Genomic DNA, 23,302 nt, shown 5'->3' with positions numbered 1-23,302 from the left:
ATGCATTGCAGCAACACACTAAATCTCCTCCGACTGCACCTTCCAAACACATGACCTCTACCATCTCGAGGGACAAGGGCTATAGATGCAGAGGAAGACAATCACTTGCAAATCCCCCTCCAAGCCACTCACCATCCTGATTTGGAATTATATTGATGTTCCTTCATTGTTGCTGGGTCAAAATCTTGGAACATCCTCCCTAACAGCACTGTGGGTGTACTAAACCACGTGGACCTGCAGTGATTCAAGAAAGCATTTCACCGCCACCTTAGTGAAGGCAATTAAGGATGGGTAATAAATGTTGGCCTTGCAAGTGACTCCCACATCCCCATTATTATGATCCCAGACCAGACCCCAAACAGTGGTCAGAATACTGGGCCAAAACACCAACATTTTAGTTTATTTGAAAGACTGTGTGGAAAGAATGATTCGCTCCAGGAGTGATTGAATGAAGAAATGGGGCTGCGTTACTTTATTACAACTACAATATTAAACGTTTTAACTTCACAGCCAAAAAGAATAGCTTCAAATTTCCCATTAAACAACAAGAAAAGAAACAGATCTCAATCTATCTTACTGTGGGAGAATTATGGACTCAGCATCACAGATCAGAAATCAACTCCTCTCTCCAGAGTTTCTCCACTAATTGTCTCTCTAATGCTTTCAAAATGTCTGCCTTCCTAGGCTCCACCCAACAATGACTTCATCTCCCCAAGCTGAAAAACAACTCATCTTTGCAAGCTGCAAAGCACATCAACTCCCCAGGGACATCTCCAGGCAAAACCCTATGCATTAGCCCAGACTAAAAACCTCATTCGTACATCAATTTCATCAGCTGGTTGCTAAAACCACCAGGACCTGGAGAACAGAATTTTCTTTAAACAAACACTTTCCAACCCCAGACTTGTAATCCTTAAATTGCCCACTACATTTTTAAATCCAATTTTGCGATCATCTTCCAATCGCCAAACCAAAAATAAACTTTTTTTTTAAAAAATCAGCTTCCAACAAGGACTGAGTTTTCATTTATTGCGGATTGTTTTGAATCTCTCTAGAAATGCTGACTACTCCATTTTTGGCTTGTGATGAATACCATAGTCGAATCTGTCACAGTTAGCTTCGAAGAAAACATACTTGATTACTACAAATAAATTGGAACTGCACAAGGAATACTGATGGTGAACTCAATTAAAATAAGACGCACTATAAGGAATATTGATAGCGAATTCATAAATTAAAACAAAGTACCTGTAAAATATATACAACACAGATGGGTGTTAAACATTATCCCCATTATTCTCCTGACCACCACTTTACTGATGGCTGCACTGACTTTGGCCCTTGAGTGCATAGAAATGTAAATTACATACATGATTGCAAAGAGTTTGATTGGACACTTGAGGAAAATAATGACTGGATTGCTATAAAAGCAGATATATACTTGGTGGGCTGAACGCTCGCCTTCTGTGACATAAATCTCTATGACAAGAAATTACCATAAGCCTCTTTACACAACTGAGAATCAGGACTGATGAGTACACTGGACACGGAGGTTGTACTTTCAGCAGATAACATGGTGCAAGCATCAGACAAACATTTTTGAACAGGAGGAGAAAGATATTCACCCTGTATTTTAGAATATCCCCCCCCCCCACCACCACCACCACCACCACAATCTGATCCCCACTCACTTGTTGGGATATTTGCGGAATATATCCCTTATGACCACAATAGCCTCCTGGACGACATAATTCACTTTGGTTTGGATGAGGTCAAGCAGTGTGCTGACACAACGTTCGGCAGATTGCTGGAATAAAGCACATCGCGTATCAGAACTGATTTCCAAAAATCAATCCAAACAACTCCATTACGCAGGATAGCATTTGGTGGGAAGCCAAACAAATAAAATTCAAGTAGTGCAGGTTTAGAGGGCGGTAAAGAAAACCGTTTCAATATAAATTTGCCTTCCCCTTCATTATCCTCCAATAGATCGGCAAGTGTAGTCGAATTCCCGGTGACACAATGCAGGACAATAACAGGCGAGGGGCTGGCTGTGATGCCCTCCGCACACTTTCAGAAGAATGGCAACTTGGGTGAAACTATGAAAGTCTGCTGGCAGCTGCATCACGGCATCAGTTGGTATCTTCAGGAAAGAGCAAGGAACAAAAGGATTTTGCGGAAAGTAAAATAACCATCCTCGAATTGTGCCAATCAGCTCTCAAACTGGTGGACATTTGAGACTCAAAATCATGGTGTGGAGTCATAGTTCCTTAGTTTAAAGCATGCTTTCTGCTCAGTGCGCTCAACACAAAATTAATTTGCATCATATTGCTTCAGGGCGGTAGGGTGGTTAGCACTGCTGCCTTGCAGCGCCAGGGACCAGAGATTGGTTCCGGCCTTCGGTGACTGTGTGGAGTTTGCAATTCTTTCTCTTTTCCATATCACCCCCACCCCCACACACACACACCCACCTCCACACACACGCACACACACACCTCCCCCTCAGTGTCTGCATGGCTTTAGTCCGGGTGCTCAATTTTCTTCCCACAGTCCAGGTTATGTGGATTGGCCATACTAAATTGCTCTTTGTGTCCAAAGATGTGCATGTTAGATTGAGTTGCGGGGTTGCAGGGATAGGGCAGGGAAGTGAGCCTAGGTGGGATGTTTTTTCGGAGAGTCTGTGCAGACTTGATAGGGCGAATGGCCTTTTGCACTGTAGGGATTTTACGGATTCATGCAGATTTGTATAATCATACTGCTGTTAGGTCTCAGCATTTAAATGTTCCTCGTCTTACAAGAACAGTGAAATGTTAAAATTTGGGATAGCCACGCAGCTTTCAGCCACACTAAAAGTGACCAATCGTTCATCTGCAAGAAGTTCGCAGGCCCACTTTTCTTTGGATCATTTACAAGTTGTAGCGTTCAAGGTTAAAACGGCCAGCTGATTTGCAGCATAGATCATAGTTGATTATTCACCATTAAATGTCAGCACTCTAATGTTGCGCTGGCAACACTACCTAGTGTCCTGCAATTTGCTCAAGTTTTTTGCCCCCACACCATGCTTGAGAAAAGATAACACCTCTAAAGATTCCAGCCTCAAAACTCAAAAGGAGATTTAAAGACCTGCCCAGGTCGTCAGACTTGCGAGCGGATCAGTTTGGCGAGCGGATCAGTTTGGCAATACAGAAATGCTTTTATTCAGCAAGAACAGAAGCTTTGAAACCAAAGCACTTACCTCAACTTTGATGGCGCAGCGGCCAATGGCACGGACTGCTTTCCGCACAAAGTCAACATCAACCTCAGTGGCATATTCCTTCAGCTCTGCCAGGACCTACAAAAAACAAGGAGCCTTCTTAAAATGGTCGGCATAAACAGCATACAATGTTTTTCAGCTGAAACTGCAGCCAAACATAACACTCAACATTTCTTTCTCTCAACAGACTGTGCAAGAAATGTTCATGTTTTCCAGGGCACTTATTTCCCTTTCCTGTAAAGAGCAGCAAACATTGGCCCGAATTCTTTGGTTGTAATAAAGAAGAAACTGTCAACATTTGACTTTAATTACAACTGCGAAACGGATAGCAACTTCTGCACACGTGCACTTAAAACACAGAAAGCCAGAACTTGCTATGATTCCCCATTCCTCCCCAGGGTGTGCTGCTGAAGTCCTCACAGATTGAAACCTTTAGAGAGGAGGATTTGATGTGAATTTCAACTGACAACATTATTTAATCTCACTGTTAAAAACTTTTGAAGCTATGCCCTTTTGAATGAGGTGTAACTGGGTTTTAATAGCACACTAAATCAAAATTACTCGTGATCAACCTCTCTGGTCCAGAAAAAATAATTTTGCCTTTGATTAAAATTCCAGAGATTTTTAAAACAAATTTTAAAATGTTTATGACAGTTTAGCTTCAACCCAAACACCATGTGTATGTCCCAATCTTTATTTCCTTCTTGTAAAATAACTAAAGCATTACCAGTGCTTTTTACTTCCTGATTTGTTGCCTGAGAGGGTTCTTCATAGTGATTAGATGCGTAAACATCAATAACATCGTTGCTGCTGTACATCAGATCTTCCCTAAAGCAGACACCGGAATTAAAGTAATAATATAATTCTTATTGTCACAAGTAGGCTTACATTAACACTGCAATTAAGTTACTGTGAAAATCCCCGAGTCTCCACATTCCGGCGCCTGTTCGGGTACACAGAGCGAGAATTCAGAATGTCCAATTCACCTAACAGCACGTCTTTCGGGACTTGTGGGAGGAAACTGGAGCACCCGGAGGAAACCCACACAGACACGGGGAGAACGTGCAGACTCCGCACAGAGACTCAAGCTGGAGAATCGAACTGTAGCCAGTTAAAATCGCTAACTCCCGATTTAGAATGGCTAACTCCCGATGTAAAATGGCGAACAGCAATGGCTGATGGGAAAGTCAGCCAACAGGACACAAACGAGCAGCTGCAGGTTGAGTGTGTATTTACCTCTGGAAAGGCCAGACAAGATCGATACCAGCAACCATCAGCATAACAAAACACCAGCCATCTGCATATTAATGAGCAATCCTCAGGAACAATGAGCAACATTTAGACACATAAAGCTAAACCAGACTCTTTGGCGCCAGCAGAAGCCCGCGCTCGAACCCCGGTATATAGGATCAGATCCCCTATGTTCGGATACGACCAGACACCCGCGATCTATAATAAAGTGCATTCACTTGCGTTTATTTTAAATAAAGAAGTGTAAAGAACTGTTCATGAGTAAATTGTACGATCCTGAGCTTGACTGCCATACCAGGAAGACTGATGTATAAAATACTATGACTTTGTTGTATGATTGAAGAAGTTAGGATGATGAAATGTTTAAGTGAGTGTAGTGTATTAAGAATAGTTAGAGGTTCCCAGTTTATTGTTTTGTAATGCATGTCCCTGTTTGACATTGCGCCCTTAGAATTGTTAGTTAACATTTTTTTGCATAGCTATGGTCAGTGCAGAGGCCATGAAGGAAGTGTCCCCCCCAGGTCAGGGAATGGAAAGCAACATAGTTATGTGATCCTTCACGCTTCGCGTTAGGATCACAAGGAGGGAATGTAGCCAGTTAAAATGGCTAACTCCTGATTTAGAATGGCTAACTCCCGATTTAAAATGGCGAACGGCAAAGGCTGATGGGAAAGTCAGCCAACAGGTCACAAACGAGCAGCTGCAGGTTGAGTGTGTATTTACCTCTGGAAAGGCCAGACAAGATCGATACCAGCAACCATCAGCATACCAAAACACCAGCCATCTGCATATTAATGAGCAATCCCCGGGAACAATGAGCAACATTTAGACACAAAGCAAAACCAGACTCTTTAGCGCCAGCAGAAGCCGACACAATGGGAGATAAACGACCACCTCAGGACCGCCCATCGATCAGGGAACCGCTCCAGCATTGGAGAAAATCAAACCAAGTGATTGGGACAAAGTCCAATCGCTTGGAACCAGGTACAGGATCCACCCCGAAAGGCGGGAAGCCCCTGGGGACTATAAGAATCAAGCCCAAGTTCAAATCATTCTTCTTGACCGGGTCACTCAGCAACGCGAACCAACCCTTGACAGTGACCGGTCCAGCCACCGCTGATATCCAGTAAGTCTTACTTCAACGCTTGCTACGAGATAGGCGCTCCTAGCTACCAATCTGTACCAACTTCGAATCCCGCAGGCTCAGAACCCGAACGAAAGGCCATTTGTTTCCCTGACCTGGTGGGCCAGTTCCAAGTTAAGTATAGGCCTGTTAGACGTAGAATTTATGCATGAGTAGTGATTACTGTGTATAATAAATGTGCTTTGATTTAAATCTTACTAAGCGGTGTATTGGATTATTGATCAGTACTCGGACTTGAACCACGTGGCGGTATCAGAAAGATACCTGGTGACTCAAGAGCAAAGGTGATAAAACAGAGCAATTAAATTAAGGCAAAAGTTAGCAACATTATTTGGCGACATCCTGACGGGACCCGATCTAGAAGTGGAAAACCACTCCGGGAGAACCCAGAATTTGAATTAGAGATCCAATTAGAAACAGAAAACCACAAGCGTTCAAGCAGTTCTGATCAATACTCCTAATTCGGAAGTGTGTGTATGCATGCATAATTAACAGGGCTATAAGGTAAAACTGATAGATTTTTGTTGCGTCAAAACTGTCGGAAGTTTGTATATTGGAAAGTAGCGAAAGCCGTACCCGTATTTACAGCACCGCCTCAGCTCCCCTGTTCCAAATTTAAAAGAAGCATTCGGATAGGAAAGATGGCAATGCAGGCAATGCAGCGCCTCATGAACCTGAGGAATTTGCGGTCGCAGCGACCAGCAGCAGTAGAGTGGGACAATGTCCCATTTGGGAGGAAGAGATCAGGAAATATCTCGAAGGGAAAGGATGGCCCCTTTGGAATGAATTCTGTGATAACGAGGAATCAGGTCCCGGGAGTATAGGACATACTTGGTGGGAGAACCGGAGCGAGATCCACAAAAAGAGCTTCGGGAAAGCTCGCAAGCCGATGGCAATCGTGTCCTGCTTGGCACAATTGCGAGGCACAGAGGAGGTCGTTAGGACACTGCGGAAAGAAGTTGAGGGCATACATCGGATGAGTAGGGTCGATGTAAGCGAGGTAGAAAAGGAGAATTTAGATTAGAGAAGGAAATTGGCAGCAAAAGATGGAGGGTGATGACGCCAAAAGGGCTCGCCAGTCTTGTCTGGCGCACTTAAGCAGCTTCCAGTCTCAATACGAAAAGGCCCATCAGGACACGCAACGTGCAGTCCTGGTACGAGATGAAACGGAAAAACAGGTAGAGGCATTACAAAAACACTGTAGTGACCTCAAGGCAGCATTAAGAGCACTCCATGCTGCCACCACAGAACAAAGACAAAGCACATTAGACCACGCAAAGTGCCGGAAGCAGATTGCAGAGCTGCAATCACTACTTTCTGTTCAAAAAGGTTTTCAGGAAACCTTTGGAGAAAGATTTGATCAGGAAGACGGCCCTGATTGGGAAGAGTTGAATGAAACAGCGCAGACATATGTTCAGGGAACATGTGCGCAGGGAAAGCCACGGAAGCGGAAAGCGCCCCAACCCCCCACACAGCAGATAGTTCAAGCTCCAATGAACCCTGTAACCACCCACCGCACAGCCACATCGGACGATGCGGAATTTCTATATTCCACCCCCTTAACAGTGACCCAATTACGGGACGTGTGCGATAAGATCACACCGTTCCTCCCCACCTCAGACCCCCACCATTTCTTTGCCACAGTTAAACATCAGGCGACCATGTACGGCCTGGATGAGAGAGAGCATGTAAAGCTCACAGTTTTAAGTTTAGACCCATCAGTAGCAGCAGCCCTTCCCAACCCACAGAATGTAGGAGGAGGCACCCTTGCAGAAATGCATACCATGATCCTGGATGCAATCGGGTATAACCGGGGTGACCCCGTAGATGGCCTCAACAAATGTAGGCAAAAGAAATCAGAGCACCCCACAGCGTTCGCTGGACGCCTGTGGATCCACTTTGCAGCAGTCTTTGGGGACTTAGACCATGCCCATTTGTCCCCAGACAACATGGCCAAAGGACCCGCACCCTTATCTCCCATACCACAGAAACAGGACAGAAAGCATGCGCGAGTTATGATCCCTCAGAGGAGGCCCATAACGAGAAGTGGGTAGTGAAAAGATTGTCCCGCGCTTGGGAGCAATCTGTTCAAAGAAACCCTCAGTTAAGAATGCTGAGGAAAAGCAGGCCGGCGCAGATATGCAGGCAGTAAAAACACACCAGAACCCCGCATGGGTGAATGAGGGAAAGGACAGTCCCCCACCCAAGTCACAGGAGTGTTACAACTGTGGACAGTTGGGACACTTCGCCAGAGAGTGCAATGCCCCTAAAAAGCCACAGAAAGCCCAGCAGACGGGCACTCCGAGTAAGAAAAAGACAGAGCCCATTCATAGCGTCAGCACGCGTTCAGATCAGACGGACTTGACCGGAACGGACTGATGGTGCACGGACTCTGCGACATCCTTTGGGATAGGTCCGGACGACCGGTAGCTGCAGCAAAAATTCGGGGACAGCCCACCGATTTTCTCTGGGACACAGGAGGGTCCCGCATCACAATAAATTCCTCCACCCTGTATCAAAAAGACACGTGGCCCACTACAGCCACTATCACCCTCAGCAGCTTTACAGGCCACTCACAGCAGGGACACATCACAGCCCCTGTACCCATTCAAATCGGTACCATCACCACCAAGCACCCCGTAGTTTTAGTTGACCTGCCCCACACAGCAGAACACATTCTGGGAATCGCTTTCATGAATTCCCATAACCTTTCGTTTGATCCAGTCAACCAGTGTGTCTGGAAGATGGCAAAATCCGCAAGGGCCCCCGCAACGCTCAACATAGGAGAGTACACAAACAAAATTAGCGCAGTAGACAAATTTTGATTCAACCCGACCACGCTTAGTAAGGACAAACAGGTTAGGGCAGTTCTGCAAAAGAACAGGGAAGCATTCGCGACCCACAAGCACGACTGTGGACGGATGACTGGCTCCGTACAAATAACAGGACCTGACCCTGGACCCCAAAAACAATATGGATTTCCTCAAGAGGCAGAGGGAGAAATCTCAAAGGTAATAGAAAGCTTATTAGAGCAGGGCGTACGTGGATCAGTAGCCTCCACTAATAATGCCCCGATTTGGCCAGTGAGAAAGCCCGATGGATCATGGCTACTGACCATCGATTACCGGGAACTCAACAAAGTCACCCCCGCAGCAGCCCCCACAGTAGCAACAAGTCCCGAGACCATGCTCAAGCAGGGACTCAATTCCCGATTCTTTACGTTTTTGGACGTCAGTAATGGATTCTGGTCCGTTCCATTGGCAAAGGCGTGCCAGTACAAATTTGCCTTCACCTTTAAAGCACAGCAGTACACGTGGACATGCCTGCCACAAGGCTTCCACAACTCCCCCTCCATTTTCCACCGACAGCTGGCAAATGGTTTAGCCAAATTCTCTCTCCCCGAATGTCTGGTACAGTATGTAGACAACCTACTACTGCAGACAGACACCAAGGAAGAGCACATTGAGCTTCTGTCCGAACTCCTGGAACTATTACACTCAATCGGTTGTAAAGTCAACCCCAAAAAGGCCCAGATTTTGGAAGAAAAAGTGATATATTTGGGAACAATTATCACACATGGTAAACGTGAGATCGAGCATAAAAGGATTGACTCGATTGCTAAATTGCAATCGTTTCAGCCCTCCGGTCATTTCTAAGACTGGTTGGCTACTGCCAAAATCACATTGCCAGTTTCGCCAGCAAGGCAGCACCCCTCTCGGACCTCCTAAAGAAGGGAGCCCATAGGGAATGGCTTCCGCAGCATACGGATGCTGTGGACTCTTTAAAACAGGCACTCATAGCAGCCCCCGCACTACAAGTTCCAGACCTGCTTTCCCCTTACGCCATCGAGGTAGCGACCACAGACCGCACCCTTTCAGCCGTGCTCCTCCAGGAACGGCACGGCCAGTTAAGGCCCGTAGCTTATGCCTCCAGAATTTTAGATGCTGTGGAGCAGGGATTTTCAGCCTGTGTGAGGCACCTGCTCGCAGTATTCTGGGCAGTCCAGTATTTTTCATATATTACCGGACTGAACCCCATTACAATTCTCACCGAACACACCCCCACCCAACTTTTACTGGACGGACGACTCAAGGACGGCACAGTAAGCCAGATTAGAGCAGCGAGATGGACCCTTCTCTTGCAGGGAGGGGACATCACTGTGAAAAGGACAAAGACAACACCTATTTAGCCGACAACTTACAGTACCCTGGAACTCCCCATGAATGCAAAATTATCTCTCCACACCACCCTTTATCGCTAAAACACCCCCCAGAAAGATAGATAGTTCAACCCAGAGCCCCCAGCACACGGACACGTGTGAGCCCATAAAGATCTATGTGGACGGATCTTCCAGTCTTGGATGGGAAGCGCATAACAGGTTGCAGTATCTCTGTCGAGGACGCGGCGGGACTCGCCCTCGAGGAAATATCGTTAAAACTACCCGGACACGTAGGCGCGCAGGCAGCAGAGCTCGCAGCCGTCTCATATATAGTGGAACACCCAGATTCCTTCCCCAGCCCAGCAGACATATACTCGGACAGCCTCTATGTCTGCAACAGCCTTACGGAATTTCTGCCCCTGTGGAAAGCAAGAGGGTTTGTTTCCGCAGGCGGAAAACCCCTCCCCTCTGCCCCATTGCTCCGTCATATTTTTGGAAGAGCCCAGAACAGGACTTACGGGATAATCAAAGTCCGCAGTCACCATCATTCCTCCCCCCCAGGAAATGTGAAATCCGACGCAGTGGCTAAAGCAGGTTCCAGGTATGGATACTTTTGGACACCCCCCGAAAGTGCATCAGTGAGTGCAGTTCAGGTCTCACAGACAAAGATCAAGAATCTAGTAGGGGCCCAGAATCAGGACAGCAATCGCAAGGAGATTGTAAAAGGGAAATATCCAGCCCCCGATGAGAGGTTTAGAAATGCACTGACCACACATGACGGTGTGGTGTTAAAAGACACCCTTTATGTGGTTCCTGTACAGGACAGGAAGCAACTGATTTGTTTGTTCCATGTCGGTCATGGACTTCAGGGAATCGATCCCATTACAGCCCATCTCAAGCAGCGTTGTTGGTGGCCGAATTTAAAGGATGATGTAAATCATTACATCGAAAATTGTCTTATCTGTGCCCAGAATAATCCGGACAGATATGCCAAAAAGGCTCAACTCAGCCACATCCGACCCGTTAACGGCCCCTGGACTAACCTCCAGATTGATTTTATAGGACCATTGCCCCCTTGCAGGAATGGCTATAAATATGTACTTTTGTAGAACCTTAGTTAGGCCATACTTGGAGTATAGTGTTTAATTCTGGTCGCCACACTACCAGAAGGATGTGGAGGCTTTAGAGAGGGTACAGAAGAGATTTACCAGAATGTTGCCTGCTTTGGAGGGCATTAGCTATGAGGAGCGGTTGAATAAACTTGGTTTGTTCTCACTGGAACGACGGAGGTTGAGGGGAGACCTGATAGAGGTCTACAAAATTATGAGGGGCATAGACAGAGTGGATAGTCAGAGGCTTTTCCCCAGGGTAGAGGGGTCAATTACTAGGGGGCATAGGTTTAAAGTGAGAGGGGCAAGGTTTAGAGTAGATGTACGAGGCAAGTCTTTTTACACAGAGGGTAGTGGGTGCCTGGAACTCGCGACCGGAGGAGGTGGTGGAAGCAGGGACTATAGTGACATTTAAGGGGCATCTTGACAAATACATGAACAGGATGGGAATAGAGGGATACGGACCCAGGAAGTGTAGAAGATTGTAGTTTAGTCTGGCAGCATGGTCGGCACGTGCTTGGAGGGCCGAAGGGCCTGTTCCTGTGCTGTACATTTCTTTGTTCTTTGTGGTAATTGACACATTTACAAAATGGGTGGAAGCATTCCCAGCCCGCACAAACACTGCAAAAACCACAGCCAAGATTTTGACCCACCACATCTTTACAAGATGGGGACTCCCCCGCAGCATTGAATCCGACCAAGGCTCCCATTTTACGGGACGTGTCATGCAGAACGTCCTCACGATATTTGGCATCACCCAAAAATTCCACATCGCATACCACCCACAGTCGAGTGGTATCGTGGAGCGCATGAATCGGACCCTAAAATCCACCCTCAGAAAAATGGTCCAGCAGAACCACACCACTTGGGACTCAGTCCTCCCTTTTGCGCTGATGTTTTTGCGTAACACAATTTCTACTTCCACAGGTTACACCCCACACACCCTCATGACCGGACGCCCCATGAAAGGCACAGAATATTTGTTAGGTTTGGACTTGACCAGCCCCGAAGTGACGGCCCTCACACACGAGAAAGCAGTAGAACAATTAGTGGAAAACGTTAAAACGGCTCAGCTAGCAGCCGCAGTAAAATTGGGGACCAGAAAGAAACAGAGCAAGGCTTGTTTCGACAAGACAGTGCATGCGACTGAGTACAGTATAGGACAGCAAGTTATGCTCTCTGTATATAACCCCAGCACATTCCTACTCGGGTCCGTATTCCATTGCGGACAAAGTAAGCCCTTCCGTTTATAAAATAAAGTACCCCAACGGTAAGACTGCGTGGTTTCATATAAGCCAGCTGAAGGCATATGGAACACAGCGAACCATGCACACCACGTCATGCTCGACGCAGCACACCACACCCCACCCACAGCCAACGTAACCCTACCAACCCCCACCACGTCCAGCCCAGCCACGGACTTGACCTCGACTCCACCCCCAAAATATACACTCCGCCCCGGAACACCCACAGACTGCAGCAGCAGAGACAGCGACTGTGACTCGGACGATGGCCACAGCACGCCTCCCTACTAACCCCATGCAACAGGACCCACACCCAGCGATTCCGACTACGATCCAAGTGATCCCTTCATGATCACTTTCCTAAACAAACCCCACTACCGACCACCGAACCACACTGACGACCCCGATTTTGTCCCCACACAGCTAGACACCAATTACTGGCACCGAGATAACTCGTTCAGACTCGTCCGCAACGACGAGGGCGACCCCACCTCACACCATGCAGCCCTTTCAGCCCTGATACACTCAAGAGTTTGGCACCCGGGAGAAGAGGACGACCTAGGGTCTGACTCCCAAACCGAGAATCCCTTTGCGACCCTGTTCGCAACAGAGAACGGAGGTGTCCAGATGATGTTTTAAAAGGAACCGCTTGGGAGAAGTGTTGTCCTTTCTGATGGAACCTGCAGAATGTTTTATGTTGTTTGTAAGTTTGTTCAATGTTGTATGTCCGACAGGTGAATTTTCTTCTCACTGCCCCAAACCTATTCGGCCGAAACCTCTGAGGACTTGCCTACAGAAACTCACCATTGCCAGACACTAGTTCAGCAGACGCCCGTTCGTAACTGCCCTTCTGGTTCGAAGGTAGAGCCACTACGGCAGCCCCACCACGATGACTACACTTTGTGCCCATTCTTGTCGGTTGCTCAGGCAGTGGAGAAACGGCTTGGGACCCGCCCTGCGTGGGGACCCCCCCCTCTGGTCAACTATGCTCGGGTAGGAGAGACACAGCATTGGTAGCCGTCCTACCCGGGGACTCCATCCAACTCTTACCCGTCGCAGCCCATACGCACCTCATTTTGGCACTTTCAGTACAAAAAGGTTTTTTTGTCTTAGGTAACCTTTAGGTTGCCAACCACATGCTATTTACATCCTGAAACATTTGGATGGTAAATTGCGCAGTCTGCAAGACGGCTCGCACTGGTTCATTATTGGGAAGTGTGTCTTGTCCTAAAATTCGCTTTTTGAAAAAAAAAAGAAGGGAGTCACACATAGTGACCAATTATAAAGGGAGTAATTGGCACTAAGGAAAGACACACTATCGTACGAGATATTAAACAAGATAGTTACAGACACTATGCTTGTTTCCACAGAACTCCAGAAGCTCCAGGACCGGAGAAGAGAAGAAAGAAAAGGAAAGAGAAGAGCCATGAGGACTTCCTTCATCTGGATCAGCATCATGTTTATGGACTTTTGGTTGTGCGTGAACGCGAACCCCATGACTTCAAGCCCCCCAGCCGTTAATGTTTCACTTCCCCGCAGTACCCAGAACCCAGTCACCAGCGACACCACATCATCTTGGTGTGCCAGGTTTATAACCTGGTACTCTCTGTCTTATATAATCGAAATATTACTGGTATTAGCGATACTCTGCTGCTTGGTGCAGACTATGCGTCTACGGAAATGGAGAAGGATAGCTTACCGCGCTCGAACCGCGGTATATAGGATCAGATCCCCTATGTTCGGATACGACCAGACCCCCGCGATCTATAATAAAGTGCATTCGCTTGCGTTTATTGTAAATAAAGAAGTGTAAAGAACTGTTCATGAGTAAATTGTACGATCCTGAGCTTGACTGCCATACCAGGAAGACTGATGTATAAAATACTATGATTTTGTTGTATGATTGAAGAAGTTAGGATGATGAAATGTTTAAGTGAGTGTAGTGTATTAAGAATAGTTAGAGGTTCCCAGTTTATTGTTTTGTAATGCATGTCCCTGTTTGACATTGCGCCCTTAGAATTGTTAGTTAACATTTTTTTGCATAGCTATGGTCAGTGCAGAGGCCATGAAGGAAGTGTCCCCCCCAGGTCAGGGAATGGAAAGCAACATAGTTATGTGATCCTTCACGCTTCGCATTAGGATCACAAGGAGGGAATGCAGCCAGTTAAAATGGCTAACTCCTGATTTAGAATGGCTAACTCCCGATTTAAAATGGCGAACGGCAAAGGCTGATGGGAAAGTCAGCCAACAGGTCACAAACGAGCAGCTGCAGGTTGAGTGTGTATTTACCTCTGGAAAGGCCAGACAAGATCGATACCAGCAACCATCAGCATAACAAAACACCAGCCATCTGCATATTAATGAGCAATCCCCGGGAACAATGAGCAACATTTAGACACATAAAGCTAAACCAGACTCTTTGGCGCCAGCAGAAGCCGACACAATGGGAGATAAACAACCACCTCAGGACCGCCCATCGATCAGGGAACCGCTCCAGCATTGGAGAAAATCAAACCAAGTGATTGGGACAAAGTCCAATCGCTTGGAACCAGGTACAGGATCCACCTCGAAAGGCGGGAAGCCCCTGGGGACTATAAGAATCAAGCCCAAGTTCAAATCATTCTTCTTGACCGGGTCACTCAGCAACGCGAACCAACCCTTGACAGTGACCGGTCCAGCCACCGCTGATATCCAGTAAGTCTTACTTCAACGCTCGCTACGAGATAGGCGCTCCTAGCTACCAATCTGTACCAACTTCGAATCCCGCAAGCTCAGAACCCGAACGAAAGGCCATTTGTTTCCCTGACCTGGTGGGCCAGTTCCAAGTTAAGTATAGGCCTGTAAGTCGTAGAAGTAGCTTAGACATAGAATTTATGCATGAGTAGTGATTACTGTGTGTAATAAATGTGCTTTGATTTAAATCTTACTAAGCGGTGTATTGGATTATTGATCATTACTCGGACTTGAATCACGTGGCGGTATCAGAAAGATACCTGGCGACTCAAGAGCAAAGGTGATAAAACAGAACAATTAAACTAAGGCAAAAGTTAGCAACAGAACCCAAGACCCTGGCACTGTGAGGCAACAGTGTTAACTACTACTGTGCTACCATTCCGCCCATGTAATGTTGGGAGTTTGCGATATTTGCGGCCAGTTTTCTTCCAGGTTGGCAACAAGCACCATCACTTCACCACTGATCATAAAATCAAGGCATTATCTGTTATGGATTTCTGCTGCAATCCTGATTTAGTTTTAGTACAACTTATTGCTTTGCACTCAATAATTTGATTCACCTATATACACAAAAGCCCCAAAATGTTATTTATTACATTCACATTTTCACTCACAGCTCCTCAATTTTTGAAAACACAATGGAAAAAGTACAATCTTCCTTGATTATCCATGCACAGGGCCATGTTTTGTGGGTGAACAAGATAATAAACTAACCTGCCTCCATCAATTATCACTCAATCACAACTAGCTTCTCAGCCCTCAGTTTACCTACTAACTTCAGTATTAATTCTGTACAAACTGGGGCAAGCTCAAAAACATGGGTAGTTCCCAATTGAAAGCACAGGTATGATCACCTGAACAGCTCTCCTGCGCCGTAATTTCAATAATTTCCTGGACAGTAAGAACACAACCGAGGCAACCCTATAATGTGGTTAAGCATCATCAGAAGCACCTATTTGAACATACTTTCAACGCTGAAAGAATATAAAAAGTAGAGAACCTTGCAGGTGCTCGGGATTTCATAAGGTGCTTTACGGCTAGTTAATCCTTTTTGAACTTTTTTTTTTGATACATTTTTTAATACTCTTTATTGGTACAAGTAGACTTACATTAACACTGCAACCAAAGAATCATAGAATTTACAGTGCAGAAGGAGGCCTTTCAGCCCATCGAGTCTGCACCGGCTCTAGGAAATAGCACCCACTTAAGCCCACACCTCCATCCTATCCCCGTAACCCAGTAACCCCATCTAACCTTTTTGGACACTAAGGGCAATTTAGCATGGTCAATCCACCTAACCTGCACGTCTTTGGACTGTTGGAAGAAACCGGAACACCCGGAGGAAACCCATGTAGATACAGGGAGAACGTGCAGACTCCACACAGACAATGACCCAAGTCGGGAATCGAACCTGGGACCCTGGAGCTGTGAAGCAACAGTGCTACCCACTGTGCTGCCCTCACTGCTTTTATGTATATGAAAGTCACAACTAGTTTGCGCACACAATCCCATCGATGGCAATGAGATAATGACCAAATAATATATTTTAAGGTTGGTTGAGAGACAGAAGAGATTTACGAGGATGCTACCAGGACTTGATGGTCTGAATTATAAGGAGAGGCTGGATTTTTTTTCCTGGATTGTAGAAGGCTAAGGGGTGATCTTATAGATGTCTATACAACAATGAGGAGCATTTGATAAGGTAGATAATCAACATATTTCCCCAAAGGTAGAGGAGTCTAGAACTAGAGGGCATAGGTTTAAGGTGAGAGGGGAGAGATGCAAAAGATACCAGAGGGGAATTACTTTCACACAGAGGGTGGTGAGCCTCTGGAACGAGCTGCCAGTCGCAGTGGTAGAGCCGGGTACAATTTTTCCTTTAAAAAAAGTTACATGGCCAGGGTGGGCATAGAGGGATATGGGCCAAATGCGGGCAATTGGGACTAGCTTAGTGACAGAAACTGGGTAGCATGGACAAGCTGGGCCGAAGGGCCTGTTTCCATGCTGTAAACATCTATGACTCTCATGTTAGCCAGGACAACAGAACTATTGCTTTTCAATAATGCCATGGGACTTTTACTGTCCACCTGAACAATTCAGCATATCACCTGAGAATACATATAATGTACATGTAGACATATCAGCCTGGATTATGTTCTGAAGTCCCTAGAGTGGGGCCTTTGACCGAGTGATAGGGGCTTCAACACTAAGCTCAGGTTAAGACTCATCACCACTTTGAAGGAAAAATTGGCCACAATGTGAACATCAAAATGTCTGGAGCATGTGAACATTATGTATTGAATTCAAAGGAGTCTAATGTGGCTTCTAAACACAGAAACACTTACCAAAATGACAACAAGATTCAATTATTTCATACCTTTAGTAAGTGGTTTGCTTCACTTGCACTGGTCATAGTAAAAACACTTAAAAACCCATCAAATATACATCAGAGACAATACAGAGTTCAGTGCAAAGGTCAATTTTGATGTGTCTGACTGCTTTCACGTTGGCATTAGACAAACTGATACTGGATTTAAAGATCTTTGAAACAACCTGCATCACACTCCAAATTACAGTCTGTCCACAGCATTATTATAGCAATGAGCCAGTTATCTGCTTACGGTGAACTAGTGCTATATTTAAACAATCAGCAGAGACAAATTACATTACTTAACTTTGAAATCATTTTTAAATTCTCATGAAGTTGAAGCAAGAATGGTGCCCAGCTGGAAAGCAAGTTGTGCTCTTCTGTGTTTTCTTTCCTGGGATTTTGCCTGCTCCCAGTAACCAATTAGAAGAGTCAATAGGAACGAGACACCAAACTGCTTAATCTCCACTAGCCATCTTCAGGAATCATGAAAACTCAAGCCCTGGACTCCATGGGCAGCACGGTAGCATAGTGGTTAGCACAGTTGCTTCACAGCTCCAGGGTCCCAGGTTCGATTCCCGGCTGGGTCACTGTCTGTGTGGAGTCTGCACGTTCTCCTAGTGTCAGCGTGGGTTTGCTCCGGGTGTTCCAGTTTCCTCCCACAGTCCAAAGATGTGCGGGGTAGGTGGATTGGCCATGCTAAATTGCCCTTAGTATCCAAAAAAATGTTAAGTGGGGGTTTACTGGGTTACAGGGATAGGGTAGATACGCGGGCTTCAGTAAGGTGCTCTTTATAAGGGCCGGTGCAGACCTGATGGGCCGAATGGCCTCCTTCTGCACTGTAAATTCTATGATTCTATTGCCTTCCTTCATATTAAATGTGCACCAGTGGCACCTCTTGCCTGCCATTAAACACACAGGGCAAATGCAGTGCATTCTTGCACTAGTCATTGAATTTACCATGCAACTAGTGTAGATACTCTTCAGTGAGGGAGGTTTCTTCTCCCCCAGGAAGATAAAATTCTCCACATATTTCACCAAATGGCAGCATAAAGCTTCTCAAATAATAGATATAGAGGAGAAATACCTCAAATGTTAAGAGTGTAACCATGACACACTGAATTTAAGACAGGTGAAAGTCAGTGACGTGCTCTTATGGGTAGTCCCAGACTGAATATTAAAGGTATTCTGTCCTGTAAGATTCTATGATTCAATTTCATTCCCATCATATTAAAGTTAAAGAATTATGAACTTGTTCTATAATATATGCACCTTTAACACACGAACAAACCACAGATGCCGCCAATCTGAATTTTCCCAGCATTTTTCAGTTTTTATTTCATGCTCCAGCATCCGCAGAATTTGGCTTTTTAAAAAAAATTTGGAGTACCCAATTATTTTTTTCCAATTATGGGGCAATTTATGCCAATATTTGCCAATCCACCTAACTTGAACATCTTTGGGTAGTCGGGGGGGGAAAACACATGCAGACACAGGGAGAATATGCAAACTCCAGACAGGCAGTGACCCGGGGCCAGGATTGAACCAAGGTCCTCAGTGCTGTAGACAACAGTGCTAACCACTGCACTACCATGCCGCCCGTAGTATTTGCTTTTCATCGAGATAATGGACCAGTTAAACGACTTTGTTGGTGTACGTTGTTGAATGCTGACAATGAAGCCTTAGATTTTGAACTGAAAGGTTCTAATGTAGAGTTCGAACTTGAAATATCAACCAACTTTGCAGCTTCAAACGCGGAGTAACCTGCAGTGCATTTCCCAACATTTTCTATTGCCAAGTCCAATTTTGTAACTCACAGGTTTTCTTTGTATCACAGTGATACCATTATTTTTTTGTTGCACGTAAATGACTGGCCTGATAAGTCAGTAATGCACATGTATGCTCTTGCAGATATGCTCAATTTTTGATCTCTGATTCCTACACAGCGCAACCCAGTCCCTCAGCTGGCCACATGCCAACTTGCTGAACATAACTATAGTCTGTGGCCAGTCACTTTGCCACAAGGAGGGATGGAACACAAAGGTAATCGGTGCAGTCCCTGCCTGGGAACTTCTGTGGAATCCTCCAGCACATTATTGGGGTACAGCCATTCGATGACCGTTGTCTTTTTTATTCTTATATACTTTTTTGAAAATGTTTTCAATTAAGGGGCAGTTTGGCGTGGCCAATCCACCAACCCTGCACATCTTTGGGTTATGGGCGAGGTCCACGTAGACACGGGGAGAATGTGCAAATTCCACACGGATAGTGACCCGGGGCAAGGATTGAACCTGGGTTCTCAGTGCCATGAAGCTTATTCTTATATTTTAATGCACGTCATACTAGGCTTAGGCCATTCCCATTCATTTATATGTTAATTTTTCATTTTTCACACAAGAGCTTTTTCGCACTGTATGAAACAAAGGTGCACATCTTTATCCATCTCGCATTGCTCATAGATGGCTCCCATGTTAACGATTTCTCCACGAGTTTCTTTGTCAGGTACAAAGCCACTGAGTGGTTCACTGACTTCTTTTTCAATTATATTCTTGTTTCATAGGATTACTCTCAGCAGGATTTTAAGTATATGACTCACTGGACTAGAGTTCAACAGACTGTGCAATTATTTGTCCTGGTTTCTTTGGCAGCCGAATAAAAAGAGTTGTTCAGGCCATTTGGTATTACACCTGTATTGCAAATATTGTTCCACAGATTGGTGATAACCTTTATGCCTACTTCATCAAAAGCTTGAATATCCACTTCTATCATAATTCCTATCCATCTAAATTGCCAATTTCAGGTAGTTCCTCCACAGTTAGAATATTACAGTTCACATAAACTCTTCCCGTCTTGCAACTTCACTTTCATCAATTAAAACCTCCCCATTTTGGCCTCTAATACATTCACTTTGCTTAGTTTCCGAACCGGTCATCTCCTTTATATTATCATACCTGTCCATCATCCGATGTTGAGCATCTATCTGATCTGTTAAATCACATTTTCTATTTCACTGTCAATTTGGTCGTGTTGCACCATATCTTTATTTTTTAAATTTCTTCCTTTCACTTATCAGGCCAAGAATATCTCAAGTCATCCATGATTGTTGTCATGTTTCTCTTTGTTTGGCTTAGGCTTTCTTTGTAGCTTTTGACATGCTTTCTTTTAAAAACTCATTCATTTTCAATGTTAGCTTTGTTCGCACAGCTTTGTACAAATTCAATGTTTAGTCCGTCAAACATACTGTAAATCTCAATTCTATTGCACACACACACATACCTCTATGAAAGGATATAAATTACGTTCTGCATACTTCACTGACATTTCTTTTTTTTCTTTTAAATTTAGAGTATCCATTTATTTATTTTCCAATTAAGGGGCAATTTAGCGTGGCCAACCCACCTAGCCTGCACATCTTTGGGTTGTGGGGGTGAATCCCACGCAGACATGGGGAGAATGTGCAAACTCCACACGGACAGTGACCCAGAGCCGGGATTCGAATCCAGGTCCTCAGCGTCGCAAACCCAGTGCTAACCACTGCGCCACATGCCGCCCGTCACTGACATTCCTATTGTCCAACGTGGCAGATAGGTATTTGTTCGCAGTTTTGAGACATCGATAAATATTTTTATAATCTTGTCTACCCCACATATACTTAAAAACTTCAACTTTGCAGCAGACAAAATTATCCCTTTCAGTTGATCTAATTAAACTTCCATTTCAAAGAAATCCACATTCATACAACCTGCACTTCCCAGAATCAAAACCAATTAGTTAAAATTCAAGGTTGCCTGCTACAAAAATAGACTAGCTGGTTTATTCGGTTAAAGAATCATGTTCAACTGCACTTAAAGAAATGTGTACATTACTATACTTGGGAAAATAATGAGTTCAAATAAACTTCTGGATAAATGCATATCAAGATGAATACATTTATCCCTTGGAGCAGATGCAGTGCACATTCAGCAGAATGAAGCCAGGGCAAAAAGAGGACTGACTACAGCTGTATGTATTCCCTGGACTGTCGGAGATTAGAAGGGATCTAATTGAGGTGGCTTGGACGATTCAAGGAGTTGACAGAGTAGAGACAATCTACATCCTCAGGTGGAGGAGTCCAAAACTAAGCAGCACAACCTTAAAATAAGAGCTAAGGCCTAACGTCAGGAACACTGCTGCACGCTAAGAGCAATGGAAATCTGAAATTCTCTCTTCCAACTGAAAATCTTAAAAATGAGATTGCTAGATTTTTGTCATGGAAGGGTTACAGGAGCAATGCATATATATGGAGTTAAGATACGGATCAGCTATAATCTAACTGAATGGTAGCACAGGCTTGAGGAGCTGAATGGTCTAATCCTGTTCCTTTACCACAGGGGTGAATTCTGATTAGATTCCTACTATGCTCAGTTCTCTCTATGAGCTAAGCTGGGCAGTCAGGTGCAAGGGGGAGGCTGTGCACTACAGAGAACGATGAAAAGACAGTCTGGAGCAGACACACACTTTCTGCTGGCTACAAGCCAGGCAGTTTCCTTCTCAGCTGCAGAAGTGAGGTCAAGCACACACACAAAAGGAGATTTAAAAAACACAACATATCAAAAAGAAAGCTCACCTGCTGTTTATACTCTGCTAGCTATATTCTGGATAGACCACTTACTACATTGGTCCCACCCCTGAACATCAGCTGGAGAAACAGATGTGAAAGCTAACCAATTATACCGGTTACTGAACAGGATGTCCTGTAGGTGAGCAGTAACAAGCAGCTCCAGTCAACTTCACTCACCCATATTTAAAACAGTTGTCCTGGATACCAGAACTGTCTGTGCACTGATATTGAAATCAAAAAAGAATTCACACGACAGCAGATGTTTTTAACCTAGAAGTAGCATCCATATATTTAACAATACAAAATGATATCATAGAACCAAACAGCACAGAGGCCTTCTGGCTCAGGTGCTAGTGCCAGCTACTGAATGCCTCATTCCATGTCTTTAGTTACCTCTAGACTGGACTATTCCAATGCACTCCTAGCCATTTTACATGCTCAATACACTTTAAGCGCCTTGAAACCTAACTCACACCAAGACCATTCCAGCCCCTGCGCTTCCTAACCGATATTGTCTTCCGGTTAAGCAATGCCAATACTAAAATTTACATCTTGGCTTTTAAATCCCTCCATGTTCTTGCTCCACTAATCTGTGATCCCCTCTGCCCCTACACCCCAGGGATATCTGTGCTCTTTCAACTCTAGCCTCTTGCGCATCCCCAATTTCAATCACTCGTTTTCAGCTATGCCTAAAGCTCCAGAATTCCCTCCCTAAACTTATTTTTCCTCTTGCTTTGTAAACTTACCTCATCTGCCCTAATATCCCCCAACATGACTTGTATTAAATGTTGTTCAATTATGCTCCTGTGAAGTGCCCCAAGATGATGCTAGCTACATGAATGCAAATGGTTAAGATCTATTTAGTCAATCACACTCCCCTACTCTTTCATCATGAAAGTCCAGGGCAGCACAATGGCACAGTGGTTAGCACTGTGCTTCATGGCACCAAGGTCCCAGGTCTGATCCCGGCTCTGGGTCACGGTCCGTGTCGAGTTTGCACATTGTCCCCCTGTTTGGGTGGGTTTCGTTCCCACTACCCAAAGATGTGCAGGGTAGGTGGATTGGCCACGCTAAATTGCCCCTTAATTTGAAAAATGAATTGGGTACTCAAATTTTTAAGACCAGAAAGTTCTTCTCATGTATACATTCATTTGTCTATTGAACGTTATTATTAATTCTGCTCCCACTATTTTTTCAGAAGCGCATCCCAGATTGTAACAACTCATTGCAAAAATACATTCACCTCATCTTCCTTCTGTTCATTTTGTACGAATATAATAATAATAATTTATTGTCACAAGTAGGCTTCAATGAAGTTACTGTGAAAAGCCCCTAGTCGCCACATTCCGGCGCCTGTTCAGGGAGGCTGGAACAGGAATTGAACCCAAGCTGCTGGTCTTGTTCTGCATTACAAACCAGCTGTCTTAACCCACTGTGCTTA

The 23,302-nt window shown here is 45.0% G+C and overlaps 1 protein-coding gene across 5 annotated transcripts in view; it reads right to left on the bottom strand.

Annotated features, from left to right (window-relative positions):
* ap2b1 (adaptor related protein complex 2 subunit beta 1) overlaps positions 1 to 23,302 on the bottom strand; it is a 399,172-nt gene that overhangs the window by 288,383 nt on the left and 87,487 nt on the right. For all 5 annotated transcript variants that reach the window (XM_072469214.1, XM_072469210.1, XM_072469212.1 and 2 more), the window contains 2 exons: positions 3,236 to 3,331; positions 1,692 to 1,807 (listed from right to left, as the gene is read on the bottom strand). In XM_072469214.1, the coding sequence (XP_072325315.1) occupies positions 1,692 to 1,807; positions 3,236 to 3,331 (212 nt within the window). The remainder of the gene's footprint in view (positions 1 to 1,691; positions 1,808 to 3,235; positions 3,332 to 23,302) is intronic.

The sequence above is a fragment of the Scyliorhinus torazame genome, chromosome 12 (assembly GCF_047496885.1).
Source record: "Scyliorhinus torazame isolate Kashiwa2021f chromosome 12, sScyTor2.1, whole genome shotgun sequence".
Classification (NCBI taxonomy): domain Eukaryota; kingdom Metazoa; phylum Chordata; class Chondrichthyes; order Carcharhiniformes; family Scyliorhinidae; genus Scyliorhinus; species Scyliorhinus torazame.
The sequence above is the reverse complement of the archived record's forward strand: the minus strand, read 5'-3'. Positions and strand labels throughout refer to the sequence as shown.